The sequence below is a fragment of the Mauremys mutica genome, chromosome 19, assembly GCF_020497125.1.
Source record: "Mauremys mutica isolate MM-2020 ecotype Southern chromosome 19, ASM2049712v1, whole genome shotgun sequence".
NCBI classification, from domain to species: domain Eukaryota; kingdom Metazoa; phylum Chordata; order Testudines; family Geoemydidae; genus Mauremys; species Mauremys mutica.
The window spans coordinates 15373336-15397850 of record NC_059090.1 but is presented as its reverse complement, the minus strand read 5'-3'; the positions used below and the strand labels follow the sequence as shown (position 1 = coordinate 15397850).

General features: G+C 42.9%; 1 protein-coding gene across 12 annotated transcripts in view; it reads right to left on the bottom strand.

The window, feature by feature from the left end:
• Positions 1-24515, bottom strand: part of PITPNM3 (PITPNM family member 3) — a 363555-nt gene that overhangs the window by 155802 nt on the left and 183238 nt on the right. For all 12 annotated transcript variants that reach the window (XM_044993505.1, XM_044993503.1, XM_044993507.1 and 9 more), the window contains one exon: positions 20939-21046. In XM_044993505.1, coding sequence (XP_044849440.1) covers positions 20939-21046 — 108 coding nt within the window. The remainder of the gene's footprint in view (positions 1-20938; positions 21047-24515) is intronic.

Sequence of the window (24515 nt, the reverse complement as noted above, 5' to 3'; positions counted from 1 at the left end):
GAAGGGGTTCACATGTGGCCCAATTATTGAAAGATCTCCTGAGCCAGGTTTCTGCGCACTCAGCACCCTGCAGCTCTTATTGCTTATGTCTACACCGCAATAAAAAAAAACGATGGCACCGAATCTCAGAGCCCGGGTCAATGGACTCGGGTTTGCAGGACTCGGACTGCAGAACTAAAAATGCAGTGTAGACATTCGGACTTGGACTGGAGCCCAGTCTCTGAGACTCTCCCCGTCATGGAATTTCAGAACCTGGGCTCCAGCCCGAGCATCTACACTGCAACGTTTAGCCCCACAGCCCAAGCCAGCTGACCTGGGCCAGCTGCAGCCATGCCACAGATCTTTAATTACAATGTAGACATACCCATTGTGACCAGATTTTCCAAACAGCTCAGCATCAAACATCCTACATGCTTCTGAGAATCTGGCCCCAATTGTAGAGATCTTGCAGAGATCTTTTGAAAATCTGCCCATAAGTATACATATAAAACCTTTCATCAGCTCTACGTAAAGTTACAAGGTTAAAAGGTGCCAGGGCCTTTCAAAACAGAAGAGCTGTCTTGAAAGGCTGGTTTGGAGAAAGAGAAAAGGTTCATCATGCTGAGAGTGTTGGGGATCATTCTCATTCCTAGTAGGGTCTTGGCTTCCATGGGACTGAACCTCCAGACTACTGAGGAGTTCCTCCTATAAGAGGTTCAGCCAGCCTCAGTAGCATCCTATCAAAGTCACAGCTGAGGGCGTTGCTCAATACCAAGCAAGATCAGACTCAGAAGAACTACTTTACTGAACACTGGCTCTGGGTTTTACTTCCAAACACGTTTGTGCAAAGCAATTCCTGCATCCATATATTAAATTTTACTAGCCTGCTTCTTAACGTTAGGCCAAATCAATTGCAAAATTTGTTTGCTTTGGAAGCCAATAGTCTCATAACCATTTTGTTGCCTGAAGATTGATTCCCACTGTTAAGTTGAATTGGAAACTGCTCCAGCTCCTTTTAAAATTAGATTTCTTTGGATGGGAACCCTTCCAACATAGTTTCATTCTGCCCAGCTCTGGTCTTGGGCTGATTTACTAAAGCCAACAGCCTAAAAAAAAATGGCATCAGTGCAAACTGTATACACAGGTGCCATGGGAAGAAAAGTGCTGCTATGAAAAAGGCACCAAAAAGGAAAAGGCACCATTAAAAAAAAGAAGTGGGCCCATTCCTCTTCCCATTAAGTGTTTGAGCTTCTCTTCACTACAACTTAAAATTTATGGAGCAAGTCTCTACAGATTCTGACTGTATTTAAGGACTCTAATTGAAGGAACAGCACCATCTGTTCAAGTGTGCATGGAAGTGCATGTTGGAAGGAAAGGAATTACTGTCTTGTGGTTACAACACAGCACTGCAAGTCAGGAGATCTGGGATTCCTTGCTCCATAGCACACTTTCCACATCTCAAAATGGGGATACTAATATATACATACCTTTCAGGAGGGCTTTGATGCTTAATTCATTTACATTTGTAAAGCACTCAAATAATTACATGGAAAATGCAAAGTCAGAGATTCACAGATTAGAAAGACAGAAAGGATCATTGTGATCATCTAGTCTGATCTCCTGTATAACAGAGGCCATGACTGAATTAATTCCTATTTGAACTAGAGAATATCTTTCAGAAAAACATCCAATATTGATTTTTAAATTGTGGTATGTATTCTCCATCACTGTCAACCCTTGGTAAGTTATTCCAAAGCACAACTATCCTCACTATTAAAAAGCTGAATCATATTTCATTTTTGAATTTGTCTAGCTTCGACTTCCAGCCATTGGGTCTTGGTAGACTAGTCTTGTTTACTAGACTGAAGAGCCCTCTATTGAAGAGCACAGATTTCTGTTCCCCACATTAGTTCTTATAGACTGCGATCAAGTCAACCCTGAACCTTCTCTTTGATAAATTAAACAGACTGAGCTTCCTGAGTCTTCACTATTTGTTCATGTGAATTTTGAGAAGAACTGGAATTACCAGTTCAAGTCTCTACTGTAGGGCCAGTGTATCCCTTGATATCCTTCCACATGGTGATCTATCAGGATGGAAATGATCTCGCTCCGGTGCATACGCACACCCATGTTTGGAATCCATATAGGGACCATCACTCGAAGAAAAACAATCTTATCAGTAAAATAATCCCATAGCATCTGTTTTCAAACCAGCATCTTCATGCTTTTGCTCATACTGCCCCTCATGCTTTTGAGGAGCTCCAGATAAACATCTGCAAACTGAACTCATTATAAACTTTCAAAACCCTTAGAACTCTGTTACCAAGGTGCCTACAAAAAAACCCTTGATAACAGTTACACAGCTGGTGTGTGCTAAGATGACAGCCCGTCATGCTGAACAATATTGTGTCAGTGTTTACTTGTACTCTTCCGTCTGTCTGTATCCACCATTTGTCTCCAGTCTTATTCTTAGACTGTAAGCTCTTTGGCACAGGGACTATCTTTTTGTTCAGTTTTATACAGCACCTAGCACAATGGGCTCCTATTCCATGACTAGGACTTCTATGAGCTACGGTAATACAAATAATAACAACCTAGAGAATCCCTTCCTTCCCCCCACACGCTGCCTCACCAGCTGAGAGACATTTTTATACTACAAATCCTTGTCCACTGTAGGTTTTGCTAGGTGGAGGGGTTTCATCTTTATGCTGGGATTTTCAAAGAGGCTTTAAAAGAAGCAGGCACCCAACTCCCTTTGAATTCAAATTCCTGTAAGGCTTCTTTGAAAATCCCAACCTCAGGAGACCAAAATAATTCTTTGGCCTTAAGAAAATTCCTTATACCCAAACCCTGTAAAGTGCTTCACAAATCACTGACGAATAAATACTCACATGAGGCACAGAAAACTTAAAAAACAAGTTTCAGAAGCATCCAATTATTTTCAGAATAACTGAAAATCAGGATTTGGAGGTCTAAACTTGGCCACTCAAAATAAGGTGGAATATTTGAGCTGCTTAAGAGATCATAGCAAGTTCACAAAGAAAACCCAGAATTCCTGACTCAGTTTCCTGCCCTAACCACTTCACAACCCTCCCCCAGGTATATAGATGTTCATTTCTCATTCACCTTTTATGATAGAAAAACCCATATCAAAATGATCTTACAAGACATCTATACAAGAATGAAGAACATCAAATAAAAGATGATGTGCCATTAGCACCACTGTACCAGAGCAAAAAAAGGAAGCTTCATTTAAAAAACTCAGAGAAAAGAAACCAATTAGTCATCTAATTTTCATGAGCTCTTCAATTTAGCCCTGTTTTAAGATGGAAAATAATGCACTTTTGTTACAGTTTTGCCAACGCGGTAATTACCACGTTTGTGAGTCATGTCAAATGAACAGAAGTATTATATCCAGCCTAAATAAAAAAACAAACCCAGCCCGAGTAACCTGGTTTGTCGGTCACTGTCCACTTTGCTCTCAGTTCCTGTAATAAATGACATCATGTTTACGAGGATCTGTAAGTGTTTTACCTCAACACAATGAAATCAAAAGCCAAGGAAGGATATTCTGTCCTTATAACCATTCCTATGCCCCATATGGGCCATACCGCTCTACCAGAGCCCTTAAAACACAGTCATGCACAAGTACGACATGGGGCAGCAGCAGTGCCTGCTTTCCCATGAGTCCCAACATCATCCACTTTGGCCTATAAGGAGTGCCGCTAATGGGGAAAGGGAAGCTTAAACTCCACAACCCATTGAGGCTTTAGTCTCTCTGCTGAGACACCCAGCAAGGAGCCAATTAGCGCCAAATGAGGTGAGTTACAGATTGGTTTATTTTTGGTAATGTGAAGACTTCTCCACTAGCAATTCCACCAGCCAGACCACCGGTTAGTTTCTCACAGATCTCTGAACACCCTCAGACATCAGTGGCTGTCAGAACTCATGTGGTCTACTTTTGAATCGGTGATCTAGAGCTTAAATTCTCCACACCACATTACTAATCCTCTGAACTATCCAGGCACCTTGGGTATTAATAAATAAAATACTTTTTCATCTCAAGCTGCAACGGAGACCCATTAGTGAGCAGATTCTTCCATATATTCCATTAAGTTCTTTGCGAACAAGAATAAGGCATTAACGTGAATGCTTTCCATATAAGCTATTAATTATCTTCTACTATTTAAACAGGCAGAGGTCAATGCACCATCTGCCATAGAACATGGCCCTTTGAGACAAGAGCACAAAAACAGACTCTTTTTCTTTTGTGTGCCATACTAAGGTCAAGATTAATTTCTTTTGCTCCCGACTAATGTGGGTAAACAGTTTCATTACCTCCCTGCAATAACAATATACCTCTGGGAAGGTTCAGAATGAGAAAAAAAAAGTCACCTATCGCCACTTTAATCCACATTAAAATCATATACAAGAGCACCTTCCTCCCCTTCAAATTTAGTGTATCTTTGGATAAAACATACCAGAAAAAATGTACTTGTGTTCACAAGGAGCAGGAGAATGAAAGAGGGGGCAGCTGGCTCAAATAAACAAATTAAACCTGTAGAAATGGTTCGTAGCCATTCCGAGATGCCAGTTTCTTTGTACATCTTACAAGGGTCCACATGAAAGAGAAACCGTTTCCATAGGAAATAACGTCAAGACATGAACATCACAGCTAGTGATTGCCTAGTAACTGTTCCAGGAATTCATGTCACCTCTGTATTCTGTTTGGTTCATATAACCTACAATAAAACTGCCCAAAACCAGTTCTCAGTCTCTTTCTCTCTCTGGTGATCACCTTAAGGTCTCTCTAATCCTCACAGCATTACAAAGGCCACATTTATATTCTCACAGGGAAAAACTTCGCAAACTGTGTGAGCCCAAAATATCCGCCTTAAAATCTAATGTCAGTTTTCCCTAAGGAAGCCCACTGAAGTCAAAGGCAGTCTTTCCATTGACTTCAGTGCTCGTGTGTGTGAATTTGTTTCCTGGAACACTGAATGATACTGGATTAATAATCAGTTCACCATTCTATACTTGGATCTTGTATGCACATAAGATACTTAGATAGTTAAATGATCCTTGATATGAATACTACAAAGGTTACCCTTACTGGCCTACTCTGGTCCCAATTCAGCAAAGCGCTTAAGCACTTTAAGTTTATATATGTGAGAAGTCGTATTGACTCAGTGGGACCGTCCCCATGCTTAAAGTTAAGCATGTGTTTAAGTGCTTTGCTGAATCAGACTCCCTAGGCCTTTTACATTGCCACTGGAGCCCCGGGCGACGCGGGCCAGGCAGCGCAGATGGGCTGGCTGGGGGACACTGACCCCAGCCCTGCCCCTTCCGCCCGAGGCCCCGCCCCTTCTGGGGAGGTGGGGGGAGAGCTGTCCCCATACCGGTAAAAGCTCCATTTTACTTTCACCCCTGCCTAGAAGCTTCATTCTTTAAAAAAAGTAAGACTGAAATCATCACATACCCTCCAGGACTCCAGGAGCTGGGGCTTTAAGCAGAACAATTATCATGAGACTCATGACAAAATCCTGAGAATTGGTAACACTACAGTAACCCTTATTCAAAAGGAAAACTATTTGCCTCAAGGAGTGCAGATAATTGTGAGAATAAGTAGCCAGAATAAGCAATTGGAAGGGACAATGAGGACAGTGGCTTAAAGGCTATTTGTATGACGACTTCTGTAAGCAAGTAACAAAACTGCAAAGTCCTTGAAATTTGTTTTTGATGACTCCATTGAACTGACAGTAATTTCTTTCTATAAAGTGATCCTTTAATTTGGCATATATGCACACTTTTTATGCTTGGTTGCAGAAGACACACTATGAGTAGTAAGAGGGTACTGTAAAGTTTTGCAAATAGAAAATCTCTACCAATTAACTGAAACATGTAGAGATAATGGACCCTAATCCATTCAGAGCCTGCAAGGGAATTCCTTCAAAGTTCAGAATGGTTTCATTTTGTTGAGAATAAACAGAGGCCGTTCCAGTCGACAAAACACAGCTGCTTCTCTCTTGTCCTGGTGTGATCGGCCAACCCTGTTAAGGGGATGTAGCTGTGTTGGGCTCTTGAAGAACAGGGCGTGACAAATTGGGGGTTCTGTCTTCTGAAATGCAGACGATTTTATAAAATTGTATCATGAAATTATTGTGCCTGTAATGGATCCACCCAGAGTTGTGTATCATTTCCCTGCCAGACCAGAGTGATCAGCACTCCACAATGGTTTATTCAAAGAACAACATCTTGGGACAATGAGCTTGCTGTAGCTGGGAGAAGACATTTCCTCCTCTTATCTGAAGGGAAGCTTGGAATATAATGGGAAGTTATCAGGGAAGAACAAAAGAAGCAGGTGACCCAGCAGGAATTTTTAAATGGACTCATGGGAGGGGGAAAAAGGGTGAGGAGATGGGGAGCCATTTTACAGAAGTTTAAGATGAGGGAGGCTGCTGAAGAGGCAGGGTAGGCAAGAAGGATGGAGGACCCTGCCTGACTTGCAGAATGCACATGATCTCCAAGGGAAGGATGAGCTAGCGAGGGACACTGCACCTTTTATTGTTTTGTATGATCTGCACTCTGCTGCGCTTTACATGGCTAACTGTAAAAGAACAACAGAGTCCTGTGGCACCTGAAAGACTAACAGATGTATTGGAGCATAAGCTTTTGTGGGGGAATACCCCTTCGTCAGACGCATGTAAAAGAACAGAACGTTGTTAGACTGGGCAACGTGTGGGTGGACTACTTCACAATGACTACATGCCCCTGAAAGGCAAACGGTCCATCAGAACCTTCACGCCATCCAGATGGAGTCCTGAGAGAGCAGTGTGTTCGAGTACTGAGAAGGGGGTCGTGAGGGGCTAGGCAGCTGGACATTCAAGGAGGATGCCAGATAGAAGGTCCATGCTTGGAGACTATACCTAGGGATCCTGAGATTGGGGAAGTGGTTGGAGTCCATTTAGGCTCCAGAAGCTTAAACACATCCCAGAGGAGCCGTAGCCCAAAGGCTTGGATTCCCCTCACAGCCATCCTAATGGGTGGCCAGATAGGGATGCTTGCTAGGATCTGTGACACAGGGCAATGTCTAGACATATACCCCTGAGCCCCTGTTGCTAGCTAGCACAGATTAGAACAGCACCCAGCCTGCTCTAACCTGTGCTGAGGATAGGGACAAGCAGAATATCGGGGACCCTTAACCAAAGCAGAAACTCAGCCCAGCAGAGAATCTAGTTCATAACTAGAGCTGGATGGAAGTATGCAGATGAAGGCTTTTTTCACTGAAGATTACAGATTCAGGTCATCTGAACCATTTCACAAACTTGGGTTGAATTTGCCAAATTCTTTTGATCAAAATAACCACCCGCACCCCCACAAAAAAAAATTAAAAAAAAGTCTGTTTCATTTCGACTTTTCAATTAAATGTTTCCATTTTGAATTAAAAATGGGAATACATTTCAAAATGGACAGTTGTTTTGAAAGTTTAACTCCCCCCCCCAATTTTTGTTTTGGGTGAAACAAAATGTTTAGTTTTATTTTGTTTTACATTTTTAGTTTGCTGAAAATTTTTTTTAAAAGTGTCTTAAATTGTTTCAGTTCAACATGAAATTTTTGTTTTCCTTGTTCAACCACCAAACCATTAAAAACAAAAAAAATCAGTTATTCGCATAGCTCTAACCCTTTTTGTGCATGTTATCCTAAGTACTGGATTTGGTATATTTACTTGCTGGAAAATATAAGATCAAGCCACAGCATTTGGCTGACCCTAGCCTTTCTGAACAGTTGGATCCGTCTGAATAAATACTCCCTGAACTCAATCCAAAATGTGTTCTGTTCACAATCGCCTACATCTTGCCAACCTAATGGGAAGGGTGTCAGCAGGTCCCTGCTGCAGCTATAAACATTAACGCCTGAATTATTTGCAAAATATATAGGGAGGAGGAACAGAGTGTGTGTGTGTGGGGAAGAACAGACTTTTTGAGGTTGCAGTGGGAAGGCTACGCTGGGGAGAAGTTGGCTGGATTGTGGAGCATCCGTGAAGCAGCAACAGGTGGACAAGAGGAACAAAATGGCAGAGACAATATTAGGAAACCAAGACCTCAATCCAGCAAAGCACTTACACAATGTGTAAATTAAAGCATGAAGGTACCGCTAATGGGGAGCATTCTCTGGCTTAAAGTTATGCCTGTGCTTACGTGCTTTGCTGGATCTATGCCCAGAATCAAGACCTGGATGGACAAAGTTAGCCCCTGCCTGTATCTACGGGTGAAACTGCAACGATTGCTGGCGGGCACTGCCTACCAACCATCAGGGGGATGAAAGGCATGCCCAGGGCTGCCCAGAGGATTCAGGGGGCCTGGGGCAAAGCAATTTCGGGGGGCCCTTCCATAAAAAAAGTTGCAATACTATAGAATACCATATTCTTGTGGGGGCCCCTGTGGGACCCGGGGCAAATTGCCCCATTCTCCCCCCCCCCCCCACCTCCCCGGGCAGCCCTGGGCATGCCTCAAGGGTAAATAGCAGAAAGGCCAGCCAGGTAGGGGTTGTTTGGTCTAAGAGAGTTGAAGTGCAATGGGAATATCATAATCCTTTGATTTTTGCAGTTTGATGTGGGTGAAACTTGTTCTGGCTCATGGCTCTGTGTCATATACAGTTAGCTAGCAACACTGAGTTATGCTGGGGTGAATTGTGCAGCCTGGTCATTTCCGCCTTAACCGCGGGATTTCTGCACTGGATGGTGGAGTTCAGAGACTCCAGGGTTTCTCTCACTCTTGGAAAAACAAAAAAAAAAGTGTTTCCAAAGCCCCGAGGAAGGAGCTCCAGCCCCTGCAGAGCCTGAATCCCAGCATGACTGCTAATCTCTAAATGCAATGGCAAGTATTTATTATCTCCCCACGAAGCTGTGTTTCTCTTTATCCAGCTCCAGATGTTTCTAGAGTCCTTGCTACTTTAATTTGCGCATGAGAGGGCGAGGGAAGTAATGCCACGTTAAGCTCTCCCGTTATGCTTTCCAGCTTGCGAGTACACATTTAATTTAGAGAGTTTCTCTCTAATGACTGCCTTATTTAAATAGCTGGACAAGGAAATGCTTGCTCTTTGTGGGAGCTTCCATAGAAGGTGCTATTAAAAACCGAGCCAGATCTGCAGCTAGAATAAATCAGCATAGCTCTGTTGGAGACACTGAGCTATACAAACCCACACATATCCTTGCTGATATGCATTGATTACTGGGAGACCTATTGCTCATTAGCGAGTAAGGACCCAGTATCCTGCTCCTATTGAAGCCAATGGGAGTTTGTCATTTGACTCCACAGATCCTATGTGAACCATTTTAAAAGAAAAGCGAAGATTGAGTGAAATGCGATATGACGACACTCACTTTGACAAGCATAGTTACATTTCAATAATATAATAACTCACCATGTTCTCAGTGAAGCGTTTGGAAAAATAATTAAGTCTGAGAATTGGAGAGCAAGCCAGGTTTATGCCCGATCAACCATGAAGCAGATTTTTGCCATTAGACAAATTACTGAAAAAGCTCAAGAGTTTCAACACAGGAAGGATGAGGTGTATATAGTCTTTATTGATTTAAAAGCTGCCTTTGACTCCGTTGATAGTTGCTCCCTTTGGCTCAGCTTGCAAGCAGCTGGTGTGCCTGGCAAGCTCCTCTGCCGTCTCACAGAAATGCTTCACTAAAGTGAGGACTATGTCCAACCAGCCTGAGTACAACAGTGGCATCTATCTAGGGTGTATGGCTGCTCCTGATCTATTCCGCTTTATTACTGAGCGAATTTTAGAAGCTGTCACTAGCCACATACCCGGGATGGTGCTTCATGATTTCAGCATAACTGACCTGCAATATGCAGATGACAAGACTGTACTCACGTCCTCACAAACTAACGTCATCAATGCCCTAAATATGTTTATGGAAAAAGCAGTAAGCTTGCTTTTCAAGTCAACTGGAAGAAGCCCAAAGTGATATAAGTGGGTATGAACTTCTGCCCCCACCCATCGTAATCATCAACTCATTTCAGTACCTTGGCTCTGCTGTCACCAAGGAGGGAGGTTGCCTTGCTGACGTGAAACATCAAATCAACCAGTCTACTATTATGCACATGTATTATGCACACACTTTAGAAGTCTTTGTGGTGTCAATGCCACATAACTCAGACTACCATGGGTGTCTGTCAAGCAGCAGTGGTTTCTGTCCTTTTGTATGGCTCTGAAACCTGGGCCAACCCAGAGATGCAAATGTGCCAGCTGGACTCTTTGACATGAAATAGCAATGACTTATTGAAGATATATGGTGGTTTACTTCATGTTACAAATGAGGTGATTAGGCATTGGACCAACCAGCTTCCAATGTTTTCCGAGGGACTCAACACCCTCTCAGATGGCTTGGCCATGTGTTCCATATACCAGAGTCCATACCAGCTGGTTGGAGAAGACCTCATGGACTGCCGCGCACACACACTGTAGGGATGTTGTGGCTTTTGATCTCAGCTGCCTCAGCCTTAATTTAGAGCAGGACTCAATATTGACAGGAGACCAAGCTTTCTGGATGTGGATGATCCAAAGTTGGCACTCTACGTTCCATGAGCCAGAGAATTAATGAAGTAAATAGGAGAGCTCGCTACAGGATTCTAACATTAAATTTTTGCTAAGAAGAATGTTGGCACCAAGAACGGGAAGGGATTATTTAGCAAGATGCACGGAAGTATAACTAGAAATAACAGGATGAACTTAAGAGGAAAAAATAGGCTCAATATCAGAGAAGACCTGACCATCAAGATGTGCACTGTAAGCCCCGATATGTCCGACATTTTCTCCAGTCTAGTTTTAAAAAGACAGCAAATGTTTTGTAGGGCCGTAGTCCTGCATTGGCTGGGAGATGGACTGGACGATATACCAGGTCTCTTCCAACTCTGACTTTTGGGATTCTCCTATGAAGTGAGGAAACAGTCATGTCCAAATGCAAATTACAACGAGTGCAAATCAACAGAGAGAAGAAGGCCAGTTTATACTCTACAAGGGCTGGATTCCACATGCCTCCAACATTCAGGGCCGCCCGGGGGGGGGGGGGGAAGAGGGGCAATTTGCCCCAGGCCCCAGGTCCCACAGGGGCCCCCACAAGAATATAGTATTCTATAGTATTGCAACTTTTTTTTAATGGAAGGGGCCCCCAAAATTGCTTTGCCCCAGGCCCCCTGAATCCTCTGAGCGGCCCTGCCAACATTAGCCAATCCCAAGCCACAGCCAGGAAAAATTTCCAACCAGGGTAGAGCACTGCAAAGGTAAATGCATTAGGTGAGAAGGATTAAAGGCATTATACTTTCTTCTGAAGTACTGTGTATTGGCTACCATCAGTGCAACGGTACTGGACCTGCTGTCCAGGGCTTATATATATATATATATTTAGGGAAGTGGGGCAATAAGCTTGTTAGTTTTCCGGGCAATAATCGGATTCCTAGTTTGGCCAAGCCGGTCGCTCCAGGAATGCAGTTCAGGATTTGCAACAATAAAGTCTCGCTTGTGCCTAATTCTTAAATCTCTCTGCTCCAGATATATTATATTAGACAGTCATGTTCACTTGGCATCTCAAGGCAAAAGCTGAATAGATGAACCATGCTCCGCAGACAGCTTAAACTAGCTTCTCTTTGACTTCATGATAACTAAACTATTAAAGACAAGTTGAGAGTCACATGAAATATCTATCATGATTTGAGTCATTCCCTGACATTTTAGGTCAACTTCGCCTTCGGATTGATCAAACCTGAAAAGAATCTGATAGACAAGACTGACAGCAGTTAAGTTTCTTGCAGAGTTTGATAAGGAATCATTTTAATGGTGATGGCATTGCGTAATTGTGTGATAATTCCATGGGCCAAAAATTGAGATAATGGGAGCGACATTACACTACATAAAACATTAAAAAAGGGGGGGAAAATCATTTGTGTATCACTGTGTCATCCATCTCTGTCACTTGTGGGTGGAATGAGAAGTTATCCACAGCTTAGGCTAAGGCAGAACTAGCAGAAGAGATGAAATGATGTGTGTTCCTACAGATATCTGAATATAAAATTGAAGTTCATTTGCCCTCTCTTGCCAGGGCCATCCCTAGCTATTTTGGTGCCCTACGCAGCCCCCCCTGCAGGTGGGGGGGCTGTGTGGGCCCCAGGCCCCCGTGGGGGGGCTGTGTGGGGCCCCTCCCCAGGCCTCCGTGGTGGGGGGGGAGCAGGCTGGCCCCAGGCCTCCATGGGGGAGAGGGGGAGATAGGCTGGCCACTTCCTGCGGGAAGTGGAGTGACCCAGCCCCAGTCTGCTCTGCTCCCCTGGCTCCCAGGCTTGGGGGGAGTGGGGAACCGCCCCCCAGCACTCGCTAGTGGTCCAGCTGGGAGCCAGGGGAGCAGAGCAGGCTGGGGCCAGGTCGCTCTGCTTACCGGTGAGCGCAGGCCTGACGGCTTCTGGTGTCCTCAGGGGAGTGGGGGCGGGGCTGGGGCAGAGCAGGGGTGGGGGCCCTGAGGAAGAGCCAGAGCAGGGGCTGGAGCAGCACGCAACTGCGCAGGGCACCCGGAAATTTGGTGCCCCAAATTTCCGGGTGCCCTACACAGCTGCGTACTTTGCGTATGGGTAAGGACGGCCCTGTCTCTTGAGTGAAGAATAGAGGACAAATTTTGCCGACGTTTTGGCACGTTTTTACCAATGGAAAAATGCTTGTGCGCAGTTCCCACAACCCACTACTGATATGGCTCATTGTTTTCACTCCCATTCTTTAAATTGCCGAGTTTTGGGTCTTGCAAAGACCTGGAAGTCCAAAAGTATAGCCGTTATTATAGATACACTCCAAGACCGGGGAGGATTAAAAAGGGACTTAGCTTGTCAGCTCTTTTGAGGCAGGGACTGTGATTTTGCTCTGTGTTTGTACAGCACCTAGCGCAATCAGGTTCCAGTCCATGACTGGGGCTCCTAAGCACTATCTCACTTCAAAACAGCATCGGAAACCTTCAAAAAATAAGAGGGTTCACAAAATCATATTTTACTTTCAGCACTAATTACAGGCTTCGAGCCAGGTATGAAGCTCTGCTCACAAGAGACTCAGGGTTCCAAAAGACCATGGTTTACTTGTGCTGAGTTTTTTCCCCTCCCCATTCTGCCACTTTTCTATAAAAGCACATTTGGAGCCACGGCTGCCTATTGCACAAACCACTGTGTAGTCGTTCTTCTGAAGTTAGTGTTGACAGTTTCACCATGTAAGCTAAACAATGATCTGCCCTGAGAGGCCATTGCTTATACACACTACCTGCCATGTAAAGCACAAGGAAAATTAGTTTCTTTCCAGCTGAGAAGTTTAGGCGGGAGTCAACAGGCAAACAAATAAATACTTACCTTGGTGGCACAATTTATGAGGTTTCACATTCTGAACCTCCGTGCTCACTACAAGGGGCATATATTTACTCATTTGTCTCGCCCCAAAAGATAAGCATGGTAGCTGCACTGCTGTCTAACTTAAGGAAATGTCTTTCTCCAAAGCTTCTCACAAAGCAGAGTTGCATTTACTGCTAGGTAGTAAGTGAACAGTAATGTCATGCGTACAGCGTGTGTTTTGTGTTGAAAACAACCACAAGAATACCCCTGCCATTTCTATCATCATACTTTCTAGCACAGGCATAGCAAACAGCCTGCGGTTATGGTATCACATGTACATCTCTCATTACAGGGAGTATACATATTTTCTAGTGACAATACCTATGGTGATTTTAATAATGGGAGCTGGGTATCCAAATTCCTTAGGCAGCTTTGAAAATCCCATACATCTCAAAGCACCTTACAAAGGAGGTCATTATCATCATATCCATTTTACAGATCGGGAAACTGAGGCGAAGTGGCATGCTGAAAGCCACCTAGGCAGGCCACCGACAGAGCTACGAATCGGACCCAGGTCTCCCGAGTCCCAGTCCAATGCTCTACGTACTATGATGCACTGCTTAACACATGCCACAAACCCATTCTCATTTTAGATTGTTACATTCATGGTTCTTACACTGTTTACGATACATAAAGATGAAAGCACATTTTCAATATGGTCGTCTCAGGGGCAGATGGTTCCATATAAAGATAAGAGAAAGGACAGCTTCTCTCAGGGAAAATAGCCTTATTTTCTTTAAACTTGGTAATTATTGGCCTAACTTAATAAACATTCTACATTTCAGAAGAAAGGGGGATGGGGGGAAAAGTAGATAGCCAGGGTAAGAGCCTTCGCAGTTTGCACATGAGATCATGAAGCTACCTATGAAATTCTTGTTAGTGAACGTTATTATTTTTGTTTATTGGTGTGATGGCAGGCCCAACGGAATAGCCCATTGTGCTAGGCACTGCACAAACGTGTAGCAAGAGACAGTCTTTGTTCTGAAAAGCTTACAGTCTAAACAGACAAGACAGCCAAGGGTGGGAGGGGAAACAGAGAAGCTTGCTCAAGGTCACACAGCAGATCAGTGGCAGAACCAGGAAAAGAAACAGGCCACTGAGCTCTAGGCCAGGGCCCTATCCACTCACTAGCACTGCTTTTCATCACGCAGTATATCCCAAGTCATCAGGAGGTTTCTGTAACAAGACATATACTTTGACATCTTGGAGGATATCTGTCCTAATCAATAGGACTGAAATGTAGACAGATGCTTAAATCTGTGATGTCTCATTGGTAAATCTGGAGGAGGGCAGATAATTCTTTGTCCAAATTGCTCAGTTTGCTATAAAGTTAAAAATGAGAATACTGTGCATTTATCTATAGTAAACAAATCAAATTACAAATCAGTTATGTATGTACAGACATAAAACTTGCTTTGGAAATAAAAGTATCTGGACACAATGCCGTTAGGGGTCAAAGATTTGATTTTACTGTATCTCATCAAGAGTATGTCTACACCGAGCCACAGTGCAGACCGAGTGTGTGTATTGCAGACCACACCAAAGAGCTGCTCTCTTATCTGCCTCACGTGGATGCCTCATGCGTGAACTAACAGGTACATATTTTGCGTTAACATAGTCCTCTTTCAAACCTTTTAGTTCATGCTGGCAGTTCACACGCCCGGTAGTCTGCACTGCAGCACAGAATAGACAAGCCCCAAAACTAAAACACCAAGGCCCTGATCCCTTACAGAGTAGCTTACACTTACAGAGTAGCTTAAGCATGTGCTTTAAGTGCTTGCAGGATCTGGACCAACGGTAGTGGGGGGGCGTGGAAGAACAGAAAAACTAAAATCTAATAAGCAAAATTAATTCCTGGCATCAAGCAGGTGCAATTCCATTGATACCATGGGTATCTGCTTAGCACCAGTCATGAATTTGGCCCTGAGGATATATTTAATACAGTGCTTTGATTCTGCCACAGGAAAAGCAGCTCCCCATCAAAATAATTTACATAGCTCTACAGGTTTTTAATTCAGCTTGATTGCTGTTTGTGTTATTCTCTGTTTAACTGTATTAAGTCGGCATTACTAGATTCCCAGATTTTCCCCTGAAGAAGTATTTCTAGCATTGATAGGGAAGTCTGTATTGGTCAAGTGCTCTCAGGTGTACTTATTGAGAATCAGCGATTGAATTAATTTATATACTTGCTATTCATAAGGGTGCTAATAAGCTTGTGTCTCTCAGTAGAATTGTGGCAATGCTGTTTCTTAAAGTTGTAGTGAGTACCCAGTGTGCCTTTAATTCTGCCCAGAGCATACTGCAGCTTCCCATACGTCTTCATTTGTTGAAAGAGCTCTTAATTGTGTGCTTTACTAGTCAATCTATTAAACCATTAAAAAAAATGCACACCGACTTCAAAATTGCTGGAAAGGCAACTAGCAGAATCATTGGTCCTGGAAGCTGGTTTAACTACAACCAAGTGCAACACAGCCACTTCCTTCTCAGCTGAATGTGTTGTTCATAACCAGGGTCAGATTCTAGTGGTTTGGCCGGTCAACAGGAGTTTTCTGCTCATAATGCCTGTAGGATTTGGTCCCATATTTTTAAAGACCCAGTGCAAATATGAGTGTTCATGAAAAATGACAACCCTTAATTTAGCCAAAAAACAGGTGCAACAGAGGCAGCAGCACCTCACACTGCCCTCCAGCACCCCACTGTTTGATGTTCTCTGGTCCTGTGTTGAAGGGCACAACCATAAAGGGAATGAAACGACACCCTTGCTACCAACAAGAGGCATCGGAGACCTGAATCAGAGACCTTTAGAACCCAACCACCAGCCTCTATCACTTGAGCTAAAAAGAGCTAATATATACTAGGCCCTCATCTTTTATGGGGAAAATCCATTAGAGGGGGACATGGCACATTTAAGCTGGGATTTTCAGAAGCGCCTAGGGGACTTGTGCACCCAAGCCCCAGTAAAAGTCACCTTACTCCCTTGGGCTCCTCTGAAAATCCTAATTTAGGGAATCATCTTGCATCAATCAATGTCAGTGGAAAGACAGACATTGACTTCAATGGGTACTGGATCATAACATAAGAATGGCAATACTGGGTCAACTCAATGATCCATCTAGCCCAGTTTCCTGTCTCCTGACAGCAGCCAATGCTGAATGCTTCCGAGGGAACGAACAGAACAGGCAATCATTCAGTGATCCATGATCAGGCCGTTAGCCAGTGGGTTTCAACCATAAGCGTAGTTTGTACACAAGAAGATACGATTTGACAAGGTGCCAATCATGGTTGTAGTTTGTGTCATACAGATATTGGCCTGAGACCAGTTATTTGTTTCTCACAAACCACTGTATGGCTCTCAAATGGTAAAGGCAACTCCAGCCCTGGCGTGTAAAGAGAGAAAACCTAGAGACGAGCTATGAACTATCCAGCCACTTCGGGGCATGTCTTTAATGGAGACACATGGGCTTTAAAAATGCAGCTTTATTTTGGCAAACCCTGATGAGTTCCCCAAATAGTCTCTGAAAAGGTAATAAATTAATGCAGCTGTTTAAAAGGGATTAGGAATTAACAATGGATCTGAGTCCACAGTTTAGTAGCACCTTACTCCACAAGCAGTTCCACTGATGATGATGGGTCTATTTCACTCTGAGTAAAGGTCTCAGAATCCAGCCCTCTATTTTTACAGCTGAAATGATTCAGTCAAAAAAATTTGCCAGCTTTTTTTTGGTAAAGCTTTGAGTGTAAATGGTTGTATTAACATTTGAATGCTTTTTTTTACTGCAGCTATTTCAGAAAATGATATAGCTCCCCATCAAATATTTCTTGCATGCTCTGTGCCTTCACTATTCGTGTTTTGCAGTTGCTAATCACAGAGTGGAGTTCTAAAATTCCCTAACTCTATTCATTCTCTAACAGAAGCACTGCATAATTTGCTGCAGTAAACACACGATAGGATCTATACGCATTTGGCAGGTAATTTCACAGCAGGAAGAATCAATAGGTAGCTAATCAATAGAACTGAACCGTGCAGTATAATGTGGCGGAGTTCAAGAGGAGAAGATGCATAGATATGCGTGGCCTAGTTTAATCAGATGAATTTAGCAGGAGGCCAATCAAGGAAAACTCCTAACTGGCAGCATGCATTACAGCTGTTGCTCTAGTTTCTTTTACAGTATTGATATAACAAAATATGAAATCTCATTCTGGCGTGAGCTGCCTTATGTGGACATAACATAAGGTCTGATTTTCAGAGTTGCTTATTGCCCACAGCTCCTGCTTCCTTCAGCTGCAGTTACAGTTGCTCAGCACCTCTCAAAATAGGCCCATAGTGTGCAAAGTCATACACCCCAGCACAGTGAACGTTGACTTGAAGCAGGCTACCGTGTGGTGAAAAGCCATTAAAATGTAACCAGATGGTAAAAGTAGGCCCATTCTCAAACTATGGCCCAACTAGACCAGTAGTTCTCTAAGCCCTGCCTAGTATTCTCCAGAAGAAAGCATGATGAGCACCAAGCAATGCGAGACAAGAGGGCTAAGAAGGAGAGGTGACCATAGTAGTTCTCTGTCTTGCAAAGTAGTCCACAGAACAACAACAACAACAAAAAGATGAGGCACCATTGAAATAAGGAAGGGAAGGTCTCATAGTTAAGATGCTGGACTGGGAATTCAGGGTTCTCCTGGCTTTGTGCCACAGCCTTCTTGCGTGGCCGTGGGTAGGGCACTTATGCCCTCTGGGTCTTTGCTCCTCATCTGTAAAATGGAGAGAATAATAATCCTCCCTTTATCGGTCTTCCTGCTTAGACTGGAAGCTCTTAGGGGCAGGGACTGTCCCTTGCTGTTTTTTTGTGCCTACAACAATGGTGCCATGATCTTAGTGGGAACTATAGAAACAATAAGACAATATCTATCATAACAACATTGAAGTAAATAGATTAAAAATTGGCAGCCAGTGAAGAAAGTCCAGGAATAGTGGCAAATAGTCCAGAATGACCTGCCTTTATGTGGTCATTAAAAAAAAAAAGTTCTTACTTGTGGTGCAACATTGGCTCAAATTTCTCTCAATAGTCTAAGAGCAGAGAAATGAGGCACATTTACAATGCAGTAAGCGTCTCCTACGAATCCCCATTGAATCCCTGACTCCAATCGAAATAAATTACCAAGCAACATGAGGGAACACTTTATGTCACTGCCAAGGGCAGATGTAAGACACAAACTTCTTCCCTCTCTAATTATCCACTTAATAATCTTTAACAACAACATGCCATTTGGATTGGTTGGTCAATGTGCTACTTAACCACTAGCAAAGAAAACACCCAGACGATAAAAAAAAGAGAAGAGAGTCACTAAACAAAGATAATTAATAAATGAATTCCCTCCACAAGCAATGCTGAAAATACATATAGAGAAATATTCCTTTCTTTTCCTACAGTCTAACACACTCCAGTCCATACTGATCTTTCAAGCCAGCTATTTGTAATAAGAAATGGGGAAAGTCTTTGTGATGGGTTCGGTCACAGAGATCCCTTGGGACTGTCTCCTGATGTTCTGAAATTACTTCTGAGCCCATTTTCCCTGCCAGCTTGGGACTCCAGAACCCTGTCTTGTTGAGCCAGACATGCTAGCCTGCTGCAACACAGGGTCTGAACCACATCCCCAAAGCTGCAGGCTTTAAGTGAAAACAGCTTAGGAGGTTACCTGCCTCCACCACCCAGACACCCAGTTCCTAATGGGATCCAAACCCCAGATAAATCTGTTTTACTCTGTATAAAGCTTATACTGCATAAATTCATAAGTTGTCTGCCCTCTATAACACTGATAGAGAGATATGCACAGCTGTTTGCTCCCTCAGGTATTAATCACTTACTCTGGGTTTATTAATGAACAAAAGTGATTTTATTAAGTATAAAAAGTAGGATTTAAGTGGCTTCAAGTAATAACAGACAGAACAAAGTAAGTCACCAAGCAAAATAAAACAAAACACGCAAGTCTAAGCCTAATACATTAAGAAACTAATTACAGGTAATATCTCACCCTCAGAGACGTTCCAATAAGCTTCTTTCACAGACTAGATTCCTTCCTAGGCTGGGCCCAATCCTTTCCCGGGTACAGTTCTTGTTCGTTCCAGCCGACATCTTAGGTGACAAGCCGGAGCTCTCTCATGACTGGGACACCCCCACCTTTGTCCTGCTCCACCCCCTTTTATAGCTTTGGCACAAGGCAGGAATCCTTTGTCTCTCTGGGTGCCCACCCCTCCTTCTAAATGGAAAAGCATCAGGTTTAAGATGGATTCCAGTATCAGGTGACATGTCCACATGTCCTGTGAGACACCAGCCTTCATTCTTCCAGGGCGTGCCCACACGTACCCAGGAAGGTTTGCAAGTAAGCAGAGCCATTTACAGGTCATCGGTTCGGAAGCACCCTTAATGGGTTCCTCTTAATATGTTTACATCAGTAATACAAGTTCATATCTTATTCTCCTAACTCCAGACATAGAAATAATGCATGCAAAGAAATAGGATGAACACACTCAGATCATAAGCTTTGTAATGATACCTTACAAGAGACTTTTTGCATAAAACATATTCCAGTTACATCATATTCACATTCATAAGCATGTTTCGTAAAGCATACGGAGAGCAACGTCACAGTCTTTTAAAAACAGCCTAAAAACACAAACCCTCATGGCTCAGAATACATTGAATAAATTGTCTCTCAGGGGGAACCAGAAAAAAAAACAAATAAATACCATTTAACTAACAATAAAAATGCTTTAAAGTTTGATACTATTCAACTAATCATTTGAAAACCCCATACTTCACTGGACAAATTTACCAAGTTATTTAAAGGCAAGATTGACACCATTACTTACACTGAATCATATCTTATGGTGGGATTTTGACTAACAAAGACAGCTCCTGTTTAAAGTCAGTGGGAGTTCGGGGGTAACATTTTCAAAAACCTGTGTGATTTGGGAGCCTAAGCCTCATTGAAATTCAAGGCTCCTAAGTTACTTCTGAAAATTTTAGAATGGAGACCTAACACCTTTCTATCCCTTTGAAAAACCACACCCTTACTATCAAACGGTTCCACTGACTTCAGCAAAATTATTTATAGAGTTCAGTGCTACTTACCTGTAGCAAAGGTACCAGAGTCTGGCCCTGAGTAGCGACCTGGCCTGGGGGACAATGACCCTAAAGCCCTTAATGTGTGTCACGGCCATGACAGATATACAAGCATAGGTCTTGGTCATGCAAGCTACTGTGTGTGGATGGAGCCTTGTACCCTAGCAGAGCCCCAGGTGTGAGTATACAGTCTGCCCAAAGGGTGCATCTTGCAGAAATAGGGCCTGAATTATTTTCATACAGGGAAATAGTTAACAAATGGTATATCAATGTTAATTGTAATACCAGTTATGCTTTGTAACATTGTAAACTCCGTTTGTATCAGGTCTCTCAACAAAATCAGACAGCTGACAGCTTAAGTGTTGCAGTTTCTTTGTTAACCTAAATATATACATATAGCAAGTTAAATTTTACCTTGATTTTCTTCCAGCTTCCCAATTGTTTCGATCTGCTCTACCAAGTCATTGGAGTTCCACTGGCTCATTCCTATGAGAATGGCACTTTTCCCTTCCACCACCTCCTCTGCAGCAAGAAAACAGAGAAGAGGGTTAACTGCAGTCACAGGCTAGAGGATAAAGACAGGATCGCCGTGTTACCAACTATCATAGAAATATGCAGCTCATTACAATCCCTAAAGGGAATACACAACACATAGCATACGCAAGAGTCTCTGAGAAGGCTTCGTGCTTACATATCCACAGCAGTGTGCGTTTGCATGCCAAATTCACCGCATACTGGAGAAAACAGAGGGAAAGGGAATTTAGCAAATCTTTGCTGTTTACTTCTGCAATTATTAGTTGACTGAAATATTCATAAGAGGTGGAAAATCACTTGGCACTTTATACGTGCAAAGCCCCTTATGAATATTGATTGACTGATTTACACTGATTATCTAATTAACAGATCTGGTTGGAAATATTTTCCCTCCCCCATCGAGGAGTTCACTAGGAACTAGGGCAGTCAAGTGATTAATTTTTTTAATCACAATTAATCACACTGTTAAATAATACATAAAACGATTTATTTAAATATTGGATATTTTCTACATTTTCAAGTATATTGATTACCACACAGAACACAAAGTGTACAGTGATCATTTTATATTTTTTATTACAAGTATTTGCACTGTAAAAAAAACAAAAGAAATAATATTTTTCAATTAATCCAATACAAGTACTGTAGTGCAATCTCTTTACAATGAAAGTTGAACTTACAAATGTAGAATTATGTACCCAAAAAACAGCATTCAAAAATAAAACACTAAAATTTTAGAGCCTGCAAGTCCACTCAGTCCTACTTCAGCCAATCACTCAGACAAAGAGTTTGTGAACAAGAAGGGGGCAGCATTGTCTCCTGCAAATTGTAACCAATGTCACCTGAAAGTGAGAACAGGCATTCACATGGCACAGTTGTAGCCGTCGCCGCAAGATATTTACATGACAGATGCGCTAAAAATTCATATGTCCCTTCATGTTTCATCCACCACTCCAGAGGCCATGCGTCCATGCTGATGATGGGTTCTGCTTGGTAACGATCCAAAGCAGTGCGGACCGATGCATGTTCATTTTCACCAACTGAGTCAGATGCCACCAGCAGAAGTTTGATTTTCTTTTTTGGCGGTTCGGGTTCTGTAGTTTCCGTATCTGAGTGTTGCTCTTTTAAGTCTTCTGAAAGCTCCACACCCCGTCCCTCTCAGATTTGGGACGGCACTTCAGATTCTTAAACCTTGGGTCAAGTGCTGTAGCTATTTTTAGAAATCTCACATTGGTATTTTCTTTGCATTTTGTCAAATCTGCAGGGGAAGTGTTCTTAAACCGAACATGTGCTGGGTCATCATCCGAGACTGCTATGACATGAACTATATGGCAGAATGCAGATAAAAACAGAACAGGAGACATACAATTCTCCTCCAAGGAGTACAGTCGCAAATGTAATTAATGCAGCAGTGGTGAGGCCCCTCCAGGCCCTTTTAAGTCACCCAGGCCCCTGGGTAATCGCCCACCCTCCCCGTCGGAGGGCCTGAGACCAGGGGTTCTCAAACTTCATTGTGCCGTGACCCCTTCCTGACAATAAAAATTACTACATGACCCCAGAAGGGGGGGGACCAAAGCCTGAGCCCCATCACTGCAGACGGCAGGGCCAAAGTCCAAGGGCTTCAGCCCCAGGCCGGGGTCCTGTAATCTAGCCCTGCCGCCCAGAACTGAAGCCCTTGGGCTTCGGCTCCGGGTCCCAGCAACTCTAAGCCAGCCCTGGCGACCCACTTTGGGGTCCCAACCCCCAGTTTGAGAAGGGCTGCTCTAGACCACGATTCACTCCTTGACAGCCTTTTCAACTCAACTTTCATGGCTTGATGAGATTTCACTGTACTCCCTTGGGCAGGCAATGTATGTTTTATTCTAGATTTGGGAAGGGCGATGTAAAATGATGGTGTTACATAAGCAATAATAGAAATAATTTATATAGGTCCATAATGTGTGCCACGGTGCTTTGTAGTTGCTCTTCGTGCTTACACAAAATAACATAATCCCTGCTCCAAGGAGAGCATGGGCTAATGATAGGAGTGAGAATAGAACATGTGAAAGAGTCTTACAGAAAGTGTCTAGTCATTATAGCTGAAATGGGTTTTCGGAAGCTCCTTGAAAAGAGGAGGGTCTGCAACCCTACCCAAGTACAAGGAGAGACCAGAAGGGGGTAAAAGGAATCATTCAGAGAGCCTTGGAAGTAAATAAAATCTTGGACGTTATGAAGTAAGAGAGGGATGCAGTGCAGGGATTTGGAGCGTGGGGAGGGAAAGGAGAAGGCAGACATGGGTGGAGTTGTGGTACAAGATGATCATCCTGGCTGGAATAGAGGACAGACAAGAAGGAAGAGGGGAGGTCTCAAGCTCGGTCTACACTTAAAATTAAGGTTTGCCATAGCTATGGCAATCAGGGATGTGAAGACATCAGCCATGGAGGCACCGTCACTTTTTTCCCCACAATGAATATAAACGAGTCAAAATACTGAACACAACTATCGATGCACACCTTGCTGCAATCCTGAAGGTTTCAACTGCTCAGTCACTGAGGCCAAACATCAACAAACTGGCAACTGAAGCATTGCCAGGTGTCTGGCAAACACTAAAAACTCTCTGGCAGGCAAAGAATTGTATAAAGTTGTATGACAGTTATTATTTCTAAGAAATTTGAAATAAAAAATGCAATATAAATGTTTTATTTTATGAACACCATCTTCAGGGATATTATTGTCCCCCTGGGAGGATTTGAGGACTGGCACTGGCCCTAAGGTAATTGAGTTTGAGACCCCTGTTGTATATGAAGACTGTGGTCAGGTTCTGCTCTTGGTTCCACCACTGTAAATCTGGGATAATTCCACTGAAGTCAGCTGGATTTATACCAGTCTAACTCTGGTTATGTTCCCTGAATTCTCTGTCTAGGCTCTTTTTTTTTACCCCAATTAATGTAGCATCTTACATATACATTTATTCTGACAAAACACCCTCGTGAAGTTTAACCCCATTTTACAGATGAGAAAATGAGGGAGAGAGATTAAGTAATTTGCCAAAGGTCTCACAAAGTCTCTGGAAAAGCCACAAACTGAACGTCAAGTCCTAATTAAGTGCCTTAACTACAAGACCATTCTTCAAATCATATAATCACCAGTATACTTGAACATACAACAGGTGTACTAGTCAATCACATGTTAATACATTAAGGGCTATGCTAGAAAGTTTTGCTGCTTTAACTACACTGACACAGGTAAAGCAGAACACAGCCCCCCCAGTGTGGATACAGTTATACCGGTATATTACTACTATTTATGGTATAAAATGCTTATACCAGTATAAGCTTATTCCAGTTCAGGAAAGAAAATAAGCTATACTGGTATAATACCCTTTATTTGGGTACAACGGAATCCACACTAGGGCTTATACTAGTATGATTTTGTTATGCCACTAATTGATATTCTACACAGGTATAAACTTTTCTAG